Below are 20,741 nucleotides of genomic sequence, written 5' to 3' on the forward strand. Positions count from 1 at the left end.
TATACTAACTTTGGAAATAAAGGGTTTAAAACAGACTTGAAAGTTATTTGAGTTGCCATTTATACATTCCCTGCAGCCTCAAAAACATTGTTTCCTCTGTTGCTGATGTTCTTCCATACCATACTTTCCAGCCTATTTCTTGAAATTTATATCTATTGCTCAGAAATGGCTGGTTTGCTGACAATTGATGGGGAGCAATGTCAATGTCATGTATAGATCTACTCCTAAATGAGCTGTGAATGAATGCTCAGCCCTATTAGAAAAGCTTAGCTTGATGCCTAAATTCATCACCCCTTATTTTCTTGGGAGACCATCATCGATAATAAACAATCTACCTTTTGAGAATGTTTACTAGAAGTCTTGAATAAGGAAAAAAATTGATGATTAGTACATCTGTTTGAAATATATTAAAGTATGAAGAGATATACTTTGTTAAATTTATTAATTTCCTTCAATTTACTCTTCCCTGCTCTTTCAAAACTCTTTAATCCCCTTTCTTTGAATTTTTTCAAAAAAGTTAGATATTTCCCTGGCATTTATTTTACTTCAATAGAATAAAAACTTGATACTTTATGTTTATAAATTGCTCACAATTGACCAAGAATTTTCTTCAGAATGATTTCACATTTATTGAGAGTTATGTTGTGTTACTACTGTTGTTCCATTTTTTTTTATAGATAAGACAATTGGGGTTAAGCATTTGCCCAAAGTGGAGGTCACATGATTAACACAGAATGGCAGAGCAAAATTTGAACCCAGGTTTGGGGGACCCAAATCCAGTGCTCTTTCTACTCTAGACCCCTTATATGCTATGCTGCCTCTATAAGCATTGTCTTTGAGGACTTCTGGTGGCACTAATGAACTTAATAGGCTAAGTAAATAGAAGAAAGATCCCAATGGACCACTTGCTGAATCTGTTGTTCTGTCAATTTTTTTTAGTTGTGTCTGACTCTTTGTGACTTCATTTGTGATTTTCTTGGCAATGATACTGGAATAGATTTCTAATTCTTTCTCCAGCTTATTTTACAGATGAAGAAACTGAGGCAAACAGGGTTAAGTATCATCCAATTAGTAAATCTCTAAGGTCAGATTTAAACTCATAAAGATGGGTCTTCTTGACTTCAGGCTCAATACTCTGTGCACTACGGTATCACCTAGCTGCCCTTGCTGAATCTGGTTCTATAAAGTTAAGCCAGTCCTCATCCTTGGAATACATATCCTCTTTATCTTTGATGTTGGAATCTGAGTGTCAGTCACATACTACATCATCCGTGTAGTTTTCTCTGATTTCCTCAGCTGTTAGTGTTCTTGTGCTTCTCTACCTTCTATTTAAAATAACACATTTACTGGGGAGACATGGTTAATGGAATGTTTTGACTCCTGACTTTGACAGGTAACTTACATGACTGAAAGCAATTTGGTTAAATCTCTCTGGGTCTCATTTTCCCCATGGATAAAATGAAAAGATTGTAATAGATGATTTCTAAGATCCTCTCTAGATCTAAATCCATGATCCCATATTTAATGTATCCTGCTCTCTCTCCCCACCCTCAGCCTCCAAACCTCTCACCACAAAGCAGTTGAATATAATTTTCTTCAGGGATGAACCTGTTTCATTTTTACACTTGCATATTCCCAGCACCTGGCTAGGTACTTAACAAATGATTGGCGGATTGAATTTAAATGAATGAAAAATCTTGAAAAATGAAAGAAAAGGCTAACAAAATTGGAAGAGAAAGAAATCACTACTGAATGAATAAATAAAATTAGTTCTTTTTTTAAATGCAATAAAATAGACAAGCCATTAGATAACTTGATTTATAAAAAAAGAAAACCAGATTACCAGTAGAAAAAAAGTTAAATTCACAATGGAGAAGAAATAAAATAAATTAGTATGTATTTTGCCCCAATTAAACTAACAATGTAGATGAAATGAATAAATATTTACAGGAACATAAATCACCCAGATTAATAGAACAGAAAATAGAGTAATTAAATTTAATCCAAAGCTTAAGAATTTCTAGAAAAGAGCCTCTAAACAAAAATCTAAAATATATTTTTTAAAAGAAGCAATAATTTAAACTATCTCTTAAATTGCATTTAAGTTAATTTGCATTACCCAAGGAAATTGGACAGATTTTGATCTGTCATTGGATATTTTTAATATTTATACTTACCCCTCCTACTCTTTCAAAATGGTCACCATCTTTGTCAAAATCAATCAGGCGTCCATTAAATGACCAAGTAAATACAATGTCCAATGAGTGGTCGTGGGATACTTGGCAAGGAAGAACAATGCTTTCTCCAACAGTAACATCCATACTGGATGGAGGTACCAGAAGGCGGGTTGGATCTGTGAACAAAAAGCCAGAATACTGATGATGAGACTTTGTGGAGCTCAAGTACCAATGAATATTTTAAGTAAACCATTTAGAGAGATCAGAAAGTGAAAAGCTTGGATTCAATTTAACCAGTTATTTTAAACATAAAAAATAGAAATAGTTAAAAGTTAATAACTTTTGTTTGTATAATCCTTTATAGATAACATTCTCATGTTCCTCATATATATATTTTTTATTCCATTCCCCATTTGGGACCTCAGTTTCCCCATGTAAGGTAGAAAAGTGAGGGAATTGAATGAAATAACTTCTAAAATCAGTTACAATTCTAAATCTGTGATCCCACAGTGGGACAGTAGAAAGACCATTGGAATTGAAATCAGAAGCCAAATCCAAATCCCGTTTCTGATTTTCTGAGCCTCAGTTTCCTTATCTGTGAAATAAAAGGATTGATTTGATATTATTCATAACAATATTGTGAGGTTAGTAGATAGTATTATCACTTCTATCTTTAGAAATAAAGAAACAGAAGATCAGAATAATCTCACACAGTCAGCAAGTAACAAGAGGTCAGACTCAAATACAGATTTTCCCCACTATAGGTGGTGCAAAATTTAGGTTTAGTTATTTAAAAAAAAAAAAAGAAAGAAAAAAATTGTTTGTTCTTTTGTTTCATGCATTTCAACCATTACTCATGAAGTACAAAGTACTGTGGTGTAATGTAAGAACACTCCTTGCCTACAAAGACTTTACATTCTTCTTAAAGGTGAGACATAACATGGCAGCTCATCAGTCATCCAATAATCATGGATTAAACACCTACTATGTGCCAGCACTGTGCTAAACTCTGAGAATACAAAGGTAGTTGAAAGATAGTCCCTGCCCTTAAGAAGTTAATGGTTTAATGGGAGAGAGAGTTTATATAAAACAATGTACAAATAAATTCTATACTAAGTATTTTGGAGAAAATCACCAGAATGGATTGAGCACTAAAACTAAGGGCGTTTGGGAAAGGCTTTCTATAGAAGGAGAGATTTTAGCTGGGGCTTGACAAAAGCCAGAGAAGTCAGGGGGTAGAGATGAGGAGATAGCCAATGAAATAGCTCAGTATTGAGAGAGAAAGTCTTACTTGGAAAACAGTAAGAAGGTTAATGTTAGTTACATAGTTGGGAACAAGGGGTTACAAAAATGAAAAACTATGTTTTGTAAAGCAAATAAATAGTGTTTTTTTTTTTTTTTTTTTTTTTTGTGAGGTGGGCACTAACAAGTGGGAAGGAAAAGGATCTCAAAAATAAAAATTAATTCAATGACTATTAGGTTAGCACTAGGTGCTATGGTATCTATTTTTTGGAAGAGAAATCTGGCCCTATGAGTTCATATATATATGAAGCTCTCAGTTGAGGACATTCTTGCCTCCAATATAGATATGCAAATATTCTATTATTGTCTCTTATTTATTTTCAAAATTTTCACTTTTATTTATTTTTTAGGTTATAGATGTACATTCAATTTTTTTTTTTTTTACATATTTCCATGTGTTAAGTTGGCAGGATGAAAGGGAAAAACCATGAGAAAGAAAAAAACAGAAGGAAAAAAGATGAAATAGTATTCTTTGTTCTGCATTTAGTCTCCACAGTTCTCTCTCTGGATATGGATGGCATTTTCCATCCAAATTTTATTGGAATTGCCTTGGATCACTGTATTGCGAGAGGAGCTAAGTCTATCATAATTCAACATCACATAAATCTTGTTACTGTGTACAATGTTCTGTTGATTCTACTCACTTCACTCAGCATCAATTCATGTAAGTCTTTCTGAAATCAGCCCGCTCATCATTTCTCATAAAACAATAATATTCCATAACTTTCATATATTAGAATTTATTCAGACATTCCTCAACTGATGGGTGTCCATTCATTTTCCAGTTCTTTGCTGCTATGAACATTTTTGCTTTTTCTTTCTTTTTATGGTCTCTGGGACATAGACTCAGTCGTAACACTGCTGAATCAAAGGATATACACAGTTTTACAGCCCTTGGGAATATTTTAAAATTGATTTCCAAATGTTCTCCAGTTTACAACTCAACCAACAATGCATTTCCACCCTTAAGTCTTAAAGAGAATTATCTGAGGGTTCACAGTAGTATGTATTAGAGGTCAGACTTAAATTAAACCCAGATCACTCTCTTTTGAGAACTTGATCCTAGCCTATTCTTTAGCTGGTTACCTCTTAAGTGGTGAGAGACACAAGGATGAATAAAGCCTTCCTTCAGAGAGCTTACAATCTTTGTCCATCCTTTGTTTTTGAAGAGGATCAGCATTATCATGGGTTCTTGTCTCAACTTGTGTGTGAATTGGATTTAAATAAGGGAAAGTTATACAAAGTCATCCTCCTCATTCTCTCTTCCATAATCACTGAAATCCAGTGGCAACATAAAATTAGTATAACTGAGGAGGGTCTGGAATGCAATGGATGATCTTGGTGTCTTTGATGTCTGATTACATTGTAAGAGCTCAGCCAGGTTCAGCTCATTTGTTGAGGCAATTTTACCAGTGTATAGCTGCTGTGCACACTACAGCTTCTTGGAGCCACAAGTGAGAGTTGGACACCAAAGGTGGAGAACTTGAATACTCTGTAGAACCCTTGTAATCTAGTAGAGAACAACCAAATGTCTGTTAGCTCTTTTGTAAAAATGGAGATAACTGCTGAACAACATGAGAATTGACGTATATGTGTTTTTGGTTACTATTAGATGGATAGGAAAAAGCTAAAGCAGATTACCAATTCTTCCAGCAATGTAGTCCTGGTGGGCTATATCTAAAGTACAAAATTTTGAGGCTTTAGGATCATACGATCCAGAGATGAAAAGCATCTTAGAGACTGTCTAGCTTTGTAGAAATGCAGGCTTAAAATTTTAATCAGAAATAATACAGCCAGGTCATAAGATAATTGATTTAGATCTAGAAGATTTCTCTAATCCAAACTTTATTTTAGAGAGAGTCCAGGGAAAATATGTCCAAGGTCATACTGGTAATATGTGGCAACTCTAGTATTCACAGAATATTCTGACTGCTGAGCCAGGCATCTTTCTACTGTATTACATACTTCATTATCTCAGAAATATTTTGCTTTGGGGGAAAAAGGTAGGAAAAAATAATATTATTATAAACAAAATCTTGAAATTAAAAATGTTTGACTGATTCCCCCAAACATGTATTGTTTCTCTCTTCATTGGTGAAACATTTTTCAGGTAATTGTTATGAGTGTAATAATGTGGTAGTTTTCAGCAGTGATAATAAAGGAAGGAAGGGAGAATACCTGCCTTCAAGAAGTTTACCATCTAGTCTTAGGCTTGGTTGGAGATCATTTCTAAGATTCTGCATGTGAAAGGAAATAATAGTTTGGTAGAGAAAAGATGGCAAGGGGAAAGCTGACTTTGGAGAAATGATCATAGGGGTGAAGCTGATCGGAGACTGCTGTTATAGCAATGAAATCACTGCAGCAGACAGTTTTGCAAGCAGACATGATTTCATGCCTATAAAAACCAGCTCTATGGTTTTTCAGCCTAAATATAAAAATAATTGTGGGTGAAAAGTCAAAAATCCAATGTCAGCTCTTAAAAATGTCTTGCTTCCTTGTATTAGGATGGAGACTGAGGGAGCAATAGGGTGCTAACACCTTCTTCAAAGCTCAAGGCAATTAGTACTTAAAGCTCACCTCTGCAATTGGCTTTTTTTTTTTTTTTAAAGAAATGTGATTTTTTTTTCAATTGTAGAAATAGAGGCTCGATTCTGATTATTGCAGAAGCCCATTGCTCTTTAGCAACAGCGTTCCTTGAGGCTAGAGAGACTATTTATCCTTTGCTTTGTGGTTTCAGTACTCAGTTGCCTCACATACAGTAATTGCTTAATAATTACCCACTGGGTGAAAGAAAAGAACATTCTCTAGCACAGGGAGAGTAAACTAGCATTGTCTAATGACTCCATTAAGATCTTCTTATGGAATCTATATACTTAGTAAGGCATATGAACTAATCAACAAGCATTTAGTAAGCTCTCACTGTGTGCCTCACAGTATGCTAAGCTCTAGAAACTTTAATCAGAGCTCATATTCTGTGAGGGAAGAAAACAAACATGTTTATGGATAGATGCATATACAAAACACATGCAATGTGACTTTTGGGCAATGGTAGCAGCAGTGATGAGGAGGAGTATAAAAAAAATATTATGCAGAAAGAAGTGCCTGATCTGAGTTTTGAAAGGAACTAGAAGTATAAGAGAAGAAGGTGAGGAAGGAATGCACAGTAATCCCTTTCACATTGTGGGGTTTAGGGGTGCAATGTCCCAGTGATCTGGAAAATCTGCATATAAATTTTTAGCCCTCCCTTTGTACCAGAAAAGAAGTCTGAATAATTAAGGTATTAAAAGATAATTAAGTGATATACATATATTTTAAGCATTTCTGAGTTTCTCAACATTTTCTATATTGTTTGCTAGACTTTGTGTGATGTCTGTGGCTTCTGCAAAACTCTCCAAAATTCCTATTTAATTTCTTATTCTGGCCTGTGATATCTGAAACTGTAATGAGGAAAAGTTGCAATGTAGAAGAGATAACTCTATTCCCAGCCCAGGGGATAATGGGTGAAATGCATGGAAAAAGGAGATGGATTGTTAAGTGCATGAAGGAGAGTAATATTGTGCAATAAGGTTGGAAAGGTAGTTTGGGGTCAGGTTGGAAAGAACCTTAAATGCCCAACAGGAGATTTTATATTTGATAGTAGGAGCCGCTGGTATTTGAGTTGAAGAAAGAGATGGATCATTTGGCAACTGCATGGACAGGTTGGATAGGAGTGAGACTTGCAAAGGTTGACCAAATAGAAGACAACACAATAATGATGAGGTGATGAGAGAATAAACAATTTGAAGGTGTTCTACAGAAACTGGATAGGTCTCCTTGGAATTAGAGGCAGTTAAACCAAAGAAGGCTCAAACTCTGTCAGCCATGTGATTTTGCTCAGTGTGTTTATTCAATACTCCTGGTTCAATGTCATAAATTTGGATGCTTTTCCATAGGAAAGATTTCAATGCAAATACCCGCACACAAATAACCAGATGGCTTCTTACTGAAACAGAAATGGCTCCTTTTTTGATTTTAATTTTTCAGGATTAAAGGGAGTTTATATTTCCTGCCTCTACAATGAAGGGTCACCCCTGTTATTATTGTTTAGTGTCTGGAACTCTCCAAGGCAATTAGAACCCCATATGCAACTTGGTCCCTGGATTTGGTTGTAGTTCAAGAACAGTGATAAAGAGGATAGGGGATACTCCAAGTTTTCTTTGATGAGGAAGGTTCATCTTGCACAAATTCAGCAATTCTAAGCACTGGGATGAGTGCTTAACTAATCCCACAATTCAATAATAAGTCATTTAATCTTATTTTATTTTTTCAGTGCCAAGTCTTCTATAAGATTAACAGAAGACAGATGCTAATTGTTTTTGCTTTTAACTCATTAATCATGTCAATTCAGGAAAGGAGTTAATTACAAACAAACTATTAATGCTCAGATCAATTATATGGATTCTAATTATTAATACGGAAAGAGCCCTGAATCTAGCATCAAGAGATTTGGGCTTAAATCCTGCTTTTGGGTGCAGGGTGTTGGTAATTTCCTCCAAGCCTTTCTACTAGAGAAGGTTATTGGTTTTAGGATTATAGGAGCATAGTTGGAAAGCTAGAAGGGACCTAAAAAGTCATTTAGACAAGTTCCCTCATTTTGCAAAGGAGGAAATTGACTCCCAGAGAAGTGAAATGATTTGCCCAATGTCACATAGGTAGGAAATGACTGATATGAAATTAAGTCCCATGATGCCGAATTCAATGTTTTTTTTATGGTATCATGTTACCTTCATACAAATATATGAAAATAATTAACTTTTCAGTATCAAGAACTAAGCTCAAAATTTTCACTCATTCTTTGACTCATAGTATTAGAGATGAAAGATAAAGATTTCTATCTAGAGATAGAAATGATCATCTAGCCTGAATCCTTTGGGAAAGTATATATATATGACATATATATGTCAGTATATCTGATTTAAATTTAAGTCTCCTGTTTCCTAGTCTAATACTTTTTTTACTATACAGTTTACTATATAGTTCATAGTACACAAGGATGCTTAATTTCTGCCTATTACAGCACTCTGACAAGAAATTTTTAAAGACATCTATTGGAATAAGTTGAATTCATCATTGTCTATAAGCTAATTTGGGAGTTTACAAAAAACTAGTCTCAAATGATTCAGGGCAGATTATAGTAGGAAAAATAATTTCCCCTAGGAAAGATGAGCCTTTTCTATCAAGTATTCAACACATTACAAATGAGATATAAGGTCATAAAATAATGTTTTCTTTTTCTTAGAAAATAATGGCATTATGATCCTGAAAACAGGGCTAATATGTAACTTTATTGTACTTTATTAATAAGGACCACCATGGGGCAGCTAGGTGGCGCAGTGGATAGAGCATCGGCCTTGAATTCAGGAGGACCCGAGTTCAAATCTGATCTCAGACACTTAACACTTCCTAGCTGTGTGACCCTGGGCAAGTCACTTAACCCCAGCCTCAGGTAAAAAAATTAAGGACCATCATCAAAGTGGACATCTCATAGGACTATGAACTATTAAAGCTAGAAGTGGTTTTAGAAATCATCCCAACATTCTCCTTTTATCAATGAAGGGATGAAGGCCCAAGAGGACAGATGGCTTGACCAGATTTACACAGAAAGCGGGGATGCATATCTGGTCCTTTGATTCCAAATCATCCTTCTTCCCATTATACCATGGGATTCTAGAACAAATAGCTAACATCTCTCTAGAACCCAGTGAGTATTGTCTCAGAATTATTGGTGCTTTTATGAATACAGCTAGGTCCTGGATTCTAATTAAGGAGTAAATCATGTGTATGAGGATGGTTAACATTATAGTTATGGTAGTATAGAAGTAATGAGCTGAATCAAAATGGTCTCATATATAATAGTCCTAGGTAGGGGCGGGATGGACATTATGCTTCTGAGGCAAAAAATGGATATGAGGAAAGAGACAGGATGGTATAGTGGAAAGAGAAGTAGATTTGAAGTAAGAAAACCTGCATTTTAATCTTCTCTTTTCCATGTTGGATCGTTGCCAAATTATTTTGGTTTTTGGGGCTTCCTCATTTACAAAAAAAGAAGGTTGGGTTAGATTATCCTTGAAGTAATTTACAAATAGGTATTTATAGTCCTATAAATAGTTCTTGAAAGAGAACTCATTGGATCATAGATCTAGAACCGAAAGAGGCTCCAGAAGTCATCAATTCCCATTTTTCTCATTTTATAGATGAGGAAATTGATGTCTGGCGAAGTTAAGTGATCTGCCCTCCATCAAACTTCTATTATGTGGCTGAGGTGGGATTTAAATGTACACCTCTCTGAGTCCTAGTCTAGCATTCTGTGATTATTCATGATTTTATGGGAATAGCAACTTCTTAACAAAGAAGATGATGTCCCCTACCCAACCTTGGTAAGATTGAGAAGTCGAGTAGATCTCTCCCTTAAAATGCCTTAAAATCCTCCATTAGAAATTTTCCTCTCATCTCTATAGGTTTTTGAAACTTCAAAAGTCTAGTATTTGAGTCTCCGTGGAGAGAAAAAACTTCTTTTATTAACAGTTAATACCTTGGTGGGAATTAGACTGAGAGGAAGAACCTGTATGTATGGAATATAGAGTAGGTAAAGGGAAAATAAATAAATAGAAGTGAAGAATCAGTAAGGCATGAGATGGGCCCAGAACTGAACAGGAAATGAAGTAAATTTGGGAAACGAGGCAGAAGTTCAAATAATTGTAGCCTGAGCCCTGAAAGACAATTCCATCTTTTTTAGCACCCAAATTCTTCTGGTACTAGCTGTGAATTAGGGATTCACACAATCTCTAAAGGATAACAATTGTTGGCTAGTCCAAAGGGCAATGGAAAGACAGATGTGGAGGGTAAATAGGTTATTGCTACAAGGATTTCTGTGCAAGAAAAGTCTACAAGATGTCAATCAAGATTTATGTATCAGAAAAGGAACTGAGTTAGTCAGGGTGTAAAAGCAGCAGATAGAGGTAATTAGCTTAAGGATTATAGTGGTATTACATACAATAATATCATAGCATCTAGCTGGGTGATACAGTAGATAGACTGCTGAATGTGAAGTGAGGAAGACGAATTCAAATCTGGTCTTATTAGTTGAGCAAGTCACTTAGCCTCTATCTACTTCATTTTTCTCATCTGTAAAATGGGGATAATAATAGTACTTATCTCTTAGAGCTGTTGTGAGGATCAAATGAGATAATTATGAAGGAATTAGCATATAGTAAGTGTTATATAAACAGTTATTTTAAAAATTATTATTATTATTTCATAGGACATCTAGTCCAAAACATTTATACTAATCAATAAGCATTTTTTAAGTATCTGTTATTTGCTAAGCTCCCTGATAAGTGCTAACAATACAAGAAAAGTAGAATAGTCTTTGCCTATAAGGAGTTTATATTCTATCACTGGTGACAATACTATCTATCTCTATAGCCACTTCTATCTCCCTAATCTCTATATTCATATTTCTATCTATCTATCTATGTATTCATATCTATTTATATCTCTATATTCATATCTATCTATCTCCCATATTAAGGGTAAAAGACCTAGAAAATTCCATCCAGAATGTTAAATAGACTCCCCTCCACTCCTTCTCGCAGGATTGAGGGAAAAACAAAGATAAGCTTTGCATAGCATGAGAAAGTTTGGTGATCTGTGATCTACATGGTTGCAGAATACTTACATCAGTTACAGATCCATAAAAGCAGAATCCATTTGAGTGCCAATCACAGAGCACTATATTTTCAAAAAATTGCAACTATCCAAAACAAATAAACAAAAAAATAGGAAGATTCATGGGACTTGAAACATTTTGCCAATAAAGATTTAAATGCAAGAAATGGAATAACACATGTCACCAAGGACATGAAGGATAGGAAGAGCAGTCATGGAACACGAGCAAGGGATGACAAATGGAACGTGCATATTGTATCTGTATCTGTGAGTTATTTAAATGGGCAGAGGAAAGTCTCCAATACATTGGGTAGACTCTTTATGGAAAGGCATAGAGAAGAGTCACTCAATATGAGAAAATATATGAAATGAGATTCAATCTCCAGACCTGTCTATAGTGTTTCTTACATATTTGGTATATGATGCCATGAATTAAAAAAAATGCTACTATGCTTTCTCTTTAACTTGATTGAAGGCACTTGAAAATACAGGTGTCTTATACTCATTTGCATTCTCAGCATCAACACCAAAGCCCTACTCTGTAGATCCTCAACATTTTTTTTTCAATGATGATTTATTAAAAACGGGACTAGTTGATAAGGATTTGGAGCTGCACCTTGGAGGTTCTAGGATACAGATGGCGCTAGAGCATTGGGCTTCTCATTATTTACTACAGATTTTTCATAAAACATTGAAAAAGAGCCACCAAAAGATTAACTTGGCATTAGGTAAGCTTTGTCTCTCCATCTGTGCCCAGTAATTACTTTCCCCCTGAAGTTAGCATTTGAGGATTTTTGCTCCCTAAAATGTGATATTTAAAAGTATGCATCACATAGGAGACAGATAAAAAACTGGATGGCATTGGGCTCTAGAAAATATACAATTTTGGTTTTTTAAAAAAAAATATATATATATATTAATTAAATGGGGGAGAGAATTAAAAGAAGAAATTTGGTATTCATCCTACTTAAATTATGGAGCTAATTATCACCTGAAGTAATACATCATTAACAAGAAATACAAATTCAATTCTTTGCTGTTATCTCAGGGACAGTTGCTTGTGTGCTATATTCAAGCATTTGGCACAAGGAAATTGAGTTCTCTGAAAGCTGGACCAGTCCAGTTGGCATATGTTCACACATAAGCAAAAATATTCACTATCTAAAGTGGTGAAAGGAATTCTGTCCACTTTGCAATGCATATTCCTGAGTTCCTTAGCACTTCTGTCTTTTTGGAAAGCAAACACTTTCCAAGTGGCTGACTTCCACACATTGTTAAGTGAGTAAAGCAGACTCTTGCCAGCACCAACTGATGTTCACAGGAACAAAGAAAGTTAGTATTATAGCAGTTATCTCCATTTATTCATTCAAATCAAGGCTCCAGTGATTGTATACAAGGAAAAACAAATTCATCAAATGTACTGGTCTCTTTGCTCCTGGTTTCTTCCCATTATAGTCTATCCTAAACAACATTAGTAGGGTGATATCATTACTACACAGCCATCACAGTTCCTAGTCCAGTTTAGTCTGGTGTTCAAAGCCACACAGGACATGAAGTATCTTCAACCCACCTTTCCATTCTTATTTCATAGACTTATAGCTCTGGAAAGGACTTCAGAGGCCATCTAGTGCAATTCCTCATTTTATAGCTGAGGAAATTGAACTTCAAGGAAGCTGAGTAATTTGCCATGAAAATGGTAGCTCTTGAGAGTAGAGAGTGTTTCATTTTTTTTTGTATTTGTGTTCCTAGAGTCTGGCTACCTTTTCCAGGTAACTCCCCATTTTCCATTAGCATCTCTACTTGGTTTTGACTCTAGAAGACATCATATCTCTCTGCCAGTTACTCTCTGGGCTCCCTCTACCCCAACTTTTCCAGCTTCCTTTGGTGTGGTGTCTTTCCCCATTATGTTGTGAGTTTCTTGAGGGCAGCTATTGTCTTTCTTTTGCTTATTTGTATCCCCAGTGCTCAGTACAGTGCCTGGCACATAGAAGGTGCTTAAACATTTGCTAAATTGCATCAATTAGTGCCTAACACAAAGTTTTCACAGATAGCAAGTGCATAAAATAGTAAGTAGCAGAGCTGAATTTTGAACCAGGAGTATATAATTATAAAGGCTCTCTATATTATATCATATACATATATCGATTATATGCCGATGAATATTCTATGTTCCATACTAGACTCTATCACACTATATGTCATATCAAACTGGATTATAGAACACTCCATATATATATTTTAGCCTCTGTGTCTTTGTCCAGATTGTTCAACTAACTTGGTTCTTCATCTTAGCCTTATAGAATTCTTTTCATCTTTTAAGGTCCAAGTTCAGTGTCACCTTTTCTATGAAGTTCCCTGATCATCCATCTAGAAAAGAACTCTTTAAGTCCTGGTATTTTTTGCAATACTTTTGGATCTTGCCTGCATATTTATTGTATTTGATTTTTGTATGTCTTTTTTCCTTTATTAGGCTGTAGCTTTTTAAGGTTAGGAACTTTGGCTAATATTTCTTTATGCTGCAATATGTATTATATAATATCTTGTATGAAAGTAGTAGATGCTTGATAAATGTTAATTAAACACATTAAACAGGATAATGATTTTCTAGTTAACCTAAAAGCTTAATTTTATTCTCATGAATCTAAAAGTTTGGTTTCAAACTATTACTACTGTAGTGTTTTCTCTAAGGAAATTTCCCTAACCTTCCCTCATTGATTAGAGCCCTCATACACACCTTGTTCCTTAGAACTCTAGGAACTAGAATTCTAGTACTAAGACCTCATAAAGCCAACCAATATGGCTCCTGTGAATAATGTCAGTTTTAATTAATATTTTTAAAGCAAAAATATACAGTATAGTAATAACAGAAGTTAGAAGGTCATATTCTCCCACACGCTTACAAAATTAAAGTGAAAAAGGTAGTGAAGGACATTTATAGAAAATACATATGGAAGTGGTACAACTTTGGGTTTCTGGATGGTCATCCTCTCTTTATGGAATGCATCTGAAGGTTTCCTTAGGCATAGAGCTCTTCCAGGTTGAGGATCAATTCCTCTCTACTGTTCAGAACCAACATTTCTTTTCTTGTCTAAGGGATTATATTCTTTTCTAGTCTAAAGGATCACACTTCTTGAAGCTATTTCCTCACTCTGGGAGTTCACTGTATTAGTCTGTGTTTCATTTTGTCCTTGATGTGTCTCTCTTTACTCCAGGCTAGATATATTGTATGCTAGTGTGGGGAAGAGGAAAGCAGGACTTTTTGGTCTGTCTTCTTTCCCTTCCTATTCACTACTATAGGTGATCCCAAATCTATAGTCTTTCATTGATGGGCTGGCACATCATTAAACTGAGTAGCTGCTGAAATTCTTCACTATTTAAAGATCTTAGAAGCATGGTTAGTTTGTTTGATTAGCCAATCAGACTTTCCCTACTTGATTCAATTAAAGAGGAGTTTGCCTGTGATAAAAGACTCTGGGGGTATAGACAATCTTGTTTACATATTTCAAAAAGAAAACCTAATCAAGTCTGTTGATTGATTAAGGTGATAGTGTTGAATCTCCTACCTTAAATTTTCATTTAAAAATGCAATTCTGTGGTAAAGTTCATGGTTTTCATTTTATACCAGGGAGCCAAGATCATTCAATGCCTTCATCAACTGCCTTCTCTCAAAATTGAAGCATGATTCAAATAAAATAGCTGGGTCTGTTGCCGTCTTTCTGGACTTTCGCTACCATACCACAGGGGCCTCTTTATCCTGAAAGTTCACTCCATTCTTGAACTTCTCATTTTGGAAATATATTATTTTATGGGAACACTTCCTTTGACTGATCAGTTCTTCTCCAAATCTTAATTTCGTGGAAATTAAACAGGCCACATCTTTTAGTTAAAATTTTGGTGTTTATCAACCAGTGTGTTCAATACAAGGCCTGAAATCTGGATAGTTGATGTTAATTATCTTTAATACTGTATCTGAAAATCCCTGACTGTTTGACCTCTTATAAACAAAACACACAATAACTGAATTTTTTCCTTTCCATTTGGAAATCTGGCACCATGCAGATATTGCCCTAATTTGCAGCTATTTCATAAATTATTATTACTATTTTGGGATTAGATGAATACATGTAATTTTTGTCAGGCCTGTCCTTCTTTTTCCTAACTATTATTCTGATAATAAAATCAACATGTGCCCTTGCTCTTTGAAGAAGGGAAAGGGAACCATTTGGGAAAAAAAAAACAAACACAAAAGAAAAACAAACACAAAAAACCCCAATTTACAATACTTCTGTTTTGGCAGCAGACAAGACAGCTTACCCTTTTAAAACATTGCACAAGCCACATATCAACAGCAGAGAGCGCTTTCATGATTCAAGGTTTTTCATCAATTTTTGTCTAGAAATTCTGCTATTGAGGATTCTGACCCATTTCTTTGTACAACGAGTGTGACTTGACAAATGACATCGGAGCAAAACACAAGGCAGACACTGACCCTAGTCAGATTGAGCATGAATGTGAGTCTTCTAGAAAGCAATTTACAAATCACCACAAGCAGAATGCTTACCAATCCGTTTTCAAGGACTGAGAAAAGTATGAGGAGATGTTTAATATGCTCCAGCTACCTTCAACAGAAAGTGCTATTCACAAGCCAATTGAGGGCACCCAAGTGTAGGTAACACACAGCCAAATGATAATCAACATGATTAGAATTTTCTCCTTGAAACCTGTGGTGTGAAGCCCCTATTTCATAATGAAGATAGTGCTAATGATGCCCAAATTGCTCTGGTTAGCCTCCAAATCTCCAAGTTGGTTACAACTATTAATAACAAATTGTTATGAGCAAGCCATAAAAGACCTTAAAATAACTCTTCATCAACTCATTTTCCATTGTTCTTCCTTGCTGCCTTAGAAAAGGGAAATCATTTGGTCTGGGTATAGTAAGTATCACAATAGGGTTCCTCTTTCATCTTTTCTACCCTACTGTTTCTTTTTAAACCATTTTTTCTTTTTATTTTGAACTTCACAAACATGAAAATTCCAATGTACAAAGAAGAATAAAAAAGGAATTGTATATAAAGCAGTAACCTTCTGTGGCATATTTTTAAAAAATAAAATGTACATTAAATTTAATGTGTTAGTAATGGTAATGCCTTGTGTGTCTGACATTTTTTGAACTTCCTTCTATCTCTTTTGTATATTTTAAAAATGTTTCATTGCTGCCATTCCCCCTCCCCCCCTTTTTTTGCTTGTTATTGCATAACTATCATTACTTACTAAATCCTCTGAACCAGATCCAAAGGATCTGGTTTTCCTCAGGCATTTTACAAAAGTTAGCTTGGTAAACAAGCAGTCTCTCCAAATTACTCAAAATGTTTTCTTATGCACCACCTACTATGTTCCAAACATAGATACCAGGGACACAAAGACAAAAAGAAAAGGGTACCCTCAAGGAGTTTGTGATGTGTCGTGAGGAAGCAACATGTTACATGTAAGTAAATTTTTTAAAATGCAAAGGATTTACAAACAAGCCATAAGCAAAAATGGAATGAAAAGAGATTTTGCTTTTCCCTATCATATTCCCCCTTTGAAGTTTTGCTAGGGAGCTAGGATTTAAATACAAGACCGAATAGACTTTTGGAGGAGAGGGAGACTTTTCACAGGGGAATTAAATGAATCATATCACCAAGCCAAGGTATCATTAAAATAACTCAATGGAATTTTTTTTGGCTGTGACAGGAGATAAGAAAGAATGATAAATTGAAACCATAGTTATCTTTTGCCCTTGGAGAAAAATGGTCATCAAATAAAAATAATCTTTTTTTTTTCAGTTTGAGAAAAGGGAGATAGGGAATGAATTCCTTCAACTTGTACATATAGTTAACTTTCCTCTGAGTCACTGATGAAGCACTCCCAAAGTTATCCCCTTACTGTCAGCAGAATAAAGGAAATCCTGGGCAATGCATGATGAGGTCTTTGCTGATTAAACACATACATCATTTTGCCTGATGGGTATTTGGGCAGTATCTCCCTTGGTAGAAGAGGAGTCTGTTGACACAAAATGCAAAAGAAATGAAATGGACAAGATCGGTGATGGGTCACTATTCTCTAAAAGGAAAACCAGGTATAGGCATAAATATATGAGCTATCACTTTCACATGTCATCCTGACAAACATATTTAAGACATTGAAAAGGATTAGTGCTGTGGACAGCAGGTGGTGCTGAAAGCTTGGAAGAGTAAGAAGGAAGGTTTTCAGCCTTGTTCTTTTCCTCCTCTTGTCAGCAATTTTCTGCAGTTTTCAGATGGCCATTGTAAAGCCTACATATCTGGTGACAGAAGCAGTGATGTTTCACATTCTAAATGCAAGATTTCATTGGTTGCTTACAAAATTGGAAAAGGTCATCTAGAGGAGTTTAAAACAGAAGATCCTGATTGTTATATATCCAGAGACTCTGGGATTTGCCTCTGGGATTTTCTTTTAATCCCAGTAGGCTTTCTTAATCTTTATGAAAAAAACTGCCAAGGGACAAGTTGAAATCTTTTTTGTAACTATTATGATTTGGGGCTTGCCTGTGATATATATGTGACTTGTAGGCTAATTTCTTTTTCTAAGTAGATAAGGTGCTAGAGTTTGCCTTCCTTTGATTGCTGAGATAGTATGTTCATTTGTTCCTGAAAAATGGAAAGTTTCTTCTCTCTGTCTCTGTGTCTCTGTCTTCTGTGTGTGTGTGTGTGTATCTGTCTATCTCTCTCTCTCACACACACACATACACAGAGTGACAAACTGAATTCTTAAAGTATCTCTCATTTATTCCATTTGGGCACTTCAACATAGAAGACAACTCCTTTATAACAGTAGATAATCTTCAAAAGTTCATAGATGTAAAATGAAAATGGAAGGGGACCAGAGGTCATTTAGTCCATTCATTTTACAGATGAGTATGAGACTCAGAGAAATGAGATTCTTTGCCCAAGGCCATATAGGTAAATTAACAGAGCCAGAATTTGAACCCAGACCTTAAGAATCCAAATTTTATTATATAATTTCTGTTCCAATGTAGTCAACCTGGTAATGAATCTCTTTAATTTAGCGAGACAGTGAAGTAAAGTTTCAATTAATTCAAACTTAATGGAGATTTTATTTCTTCTCTGTTTTCTAAAAAGGAAATCAATGAATCATAAGGAAAATAACCTCAATATTAAGGAAATTCAATTTCTTAGATCTACCCATGAGAAGCTACACGTAGCCTAATCTATCATGTCAGAGAAATTTTTTTCTATTCAAGATCATTGACTTATAGAAGAAAATATGTTGGGGATCCTAGAAAGAGAAAACAATTTAGTTCATCTTATTCTTAAATTAAAAATAGGGAACGAAATTACCATTTATTCAATTTTGTTATTATTGTTCATCCCTCTCAATCATATTCAACTCTTCATTAAACTATATGAAGTTTTCTTGGCAAAATACTGGAGTGGTTTGCCATTTCCTTCTCCAGCTCATTTTGCAGATGAGGTAACTAAGGCAAATAGGATTAAGTGACTTGCCAGGATCACACAATCAACTGAATTTGAACTCGGGTCTTCCTGACTCCAGGTAGGCACTCTATCTACTGTGGAAGGTAAATGGAAGGTCACATACCCACAGGCCACGAGTCTACTACCTCTATCTCATAACCCCTATATCTATAGTTAAAACCCTGCACAATGACAATTGATGCACACAGTTGGTGACCCTGACATATAATGTAAGATTTTTAATAATTGGTTATATGTATTCAACATACAGAACATATTGAGGTAATATAGTCAACCAATATACTTCATTTATTCAATAAAAATCAGGAAAAAATTAAAAAGAGCTCTAACATCAATAAGGGAGAAAAAAAGGATAGGAAGAGATGGAAACAGGGAGACTGACAAGAGAGGCCATACATATTCTGAGAGACTAACACATGTACAAATGTATTCTCAAAACACACACATATATATATATATATATATAATATATACACATATATATATGTTCATATACATATGCATATATATGAAGAAATGAAATATAGACCCTATGAAGAAGGAAAACTAACATTATGCATTTGATTTTTAACACTAACTTACAATATACCTTTGTCTGTCAAAACCCCATTTCCTAGGCTAGTTCAAAAGATAACTCTCCCATTCTAGATGAGGAAGATAATTCATCCCAGCATTTACCCGGGCAGGATTCTCATTTTTGTTTCCTCTATAAACATGAGCCATCCTGAACTTGGTCATCTCCTTTGCCTTTGTTATCTCCAGATCAAAGTTAGGGGTGACTTGGTCTACAAAGGGAGAACCTTTGTAGTGTTGCTTTCTTTTTTCTATTTTATGAGTGATATTTGAGGTCATATAGGTATTGTGTCTGAAACTAGGTTTGAACTCAGGTCCTTGTGACTTTAGGGCCAATACTCTATCAGAGTTCTACCTAGTTGCCCCTAGAACAGTTTTTATCGCCAACTGGGTCTCATAAATGTCTCACTTTCCCCAATTGCTTTTGTCTTCCAAGGATGAAGTAATAGGAAGGAGCTGAGAGCTCAGTCCACCTCTTCATTAAAGTACCCACCAATCAGAATTTCCTTGCTTTGCCAGAGGAAGTTCCAATGATGTGTTATCAGGAAGACAAATTCTCAATTTGAAATGGCCTATGACACTCTCTTGATGTCTTTGGTCAGCAATAGACACCAATGACCTCAATTTATTGGCTGTTGCTACCATGACTAATAAATTAATTAATCATACCCAGAATTCTGTCTCTTGGAATTTCTAATGGCAAATGAAGCAACATCACCTTCTTGTGGCTCATAATGACCTTGAAAATGAAAGACCATTTTCTCATCCACAGGCAAATACAGGGCAATAATCTCTTTAAATTTCTGCCAAAAAGGTAACAGGAAATTAAATGGAAGGTCACATACCCACAGGCCACGAGTCTACTACCTCTATCTCATAACCCCTATATGTATAGTTAAAACCCTGCACAATGACAATTGATACACACAGTTGGTGACCCTGACATATAATGTAAGATTTTAAATAATTGGTTATATGTATTCAACATACAGAACATAGTGAGGTAATATAGTCAACCAATATACTTTAAACAGATTTTCAACATTGGTCAAAACAAAAACAGTTAACTAGAAAATTTGATTCACCAAAATAGGCCATTTCTAGGTTTTTCAGTCAATATTAGAATAATAGCAAAGAGAATACAGAAGAGTGGATAGGAAGATAGAATGGAAGCCATAAAGATCTGAGGTTCAAGGCTTGCCCTTGGCACATATCAATTTATGCAACACAGGATGAGTCATTTAGTCTCTTATTAGGAAGATTCACCTTCCTGAGTTCAAATCTGGCCTCAGACACCTAGTTGCTGTGTAACCCTGGGAAACTCACTTAATCCTGTTTGCCTCAGTTTTTCCATTTATTGAATGTGCTGGAGAAGGACAAACCACTCCAATATCTTTGCCAAGAAAAGCCCAGATGGGGTCACATAGACTCAGACACTGCTGACAAA

At 35.2% G+C, this 20,741-nt stretch overlaps 1 protein-coding gene across 1 annotated transcript in view; it reads right to left on the reverse strand.

The window, feature by feature from the left end:
* Positions 1-20,741, reverse strand: part of CNTN4 (contactin 4) — a 607,439-nt gene that overhangs the window by 37,857 nt on the left and 548,841 nt on the right. Inside the window, 1 exon segment of the mRNA XM_074284065.1 lies at positions 2,178-2,353. Coding sequence (XP_074140166.1) covers positions 2,178-2,353 — 176 coding nt within the window.

This window comes from Sminthopsis crassicaudata, chromosome 1 (assembly GCF_048593235.1).
Source record: "Sminthopsis crassicaudata isolate SCR6 chromosome 1, ASM4859323v1, whole genome shotgun sequence".
NCBI lineage: Eukaryota > Metazoa > Chordata > Mammalia > Dasyuromorphia > Dasyuridae > Sminthopsis > Sminthopsis crassicaudata.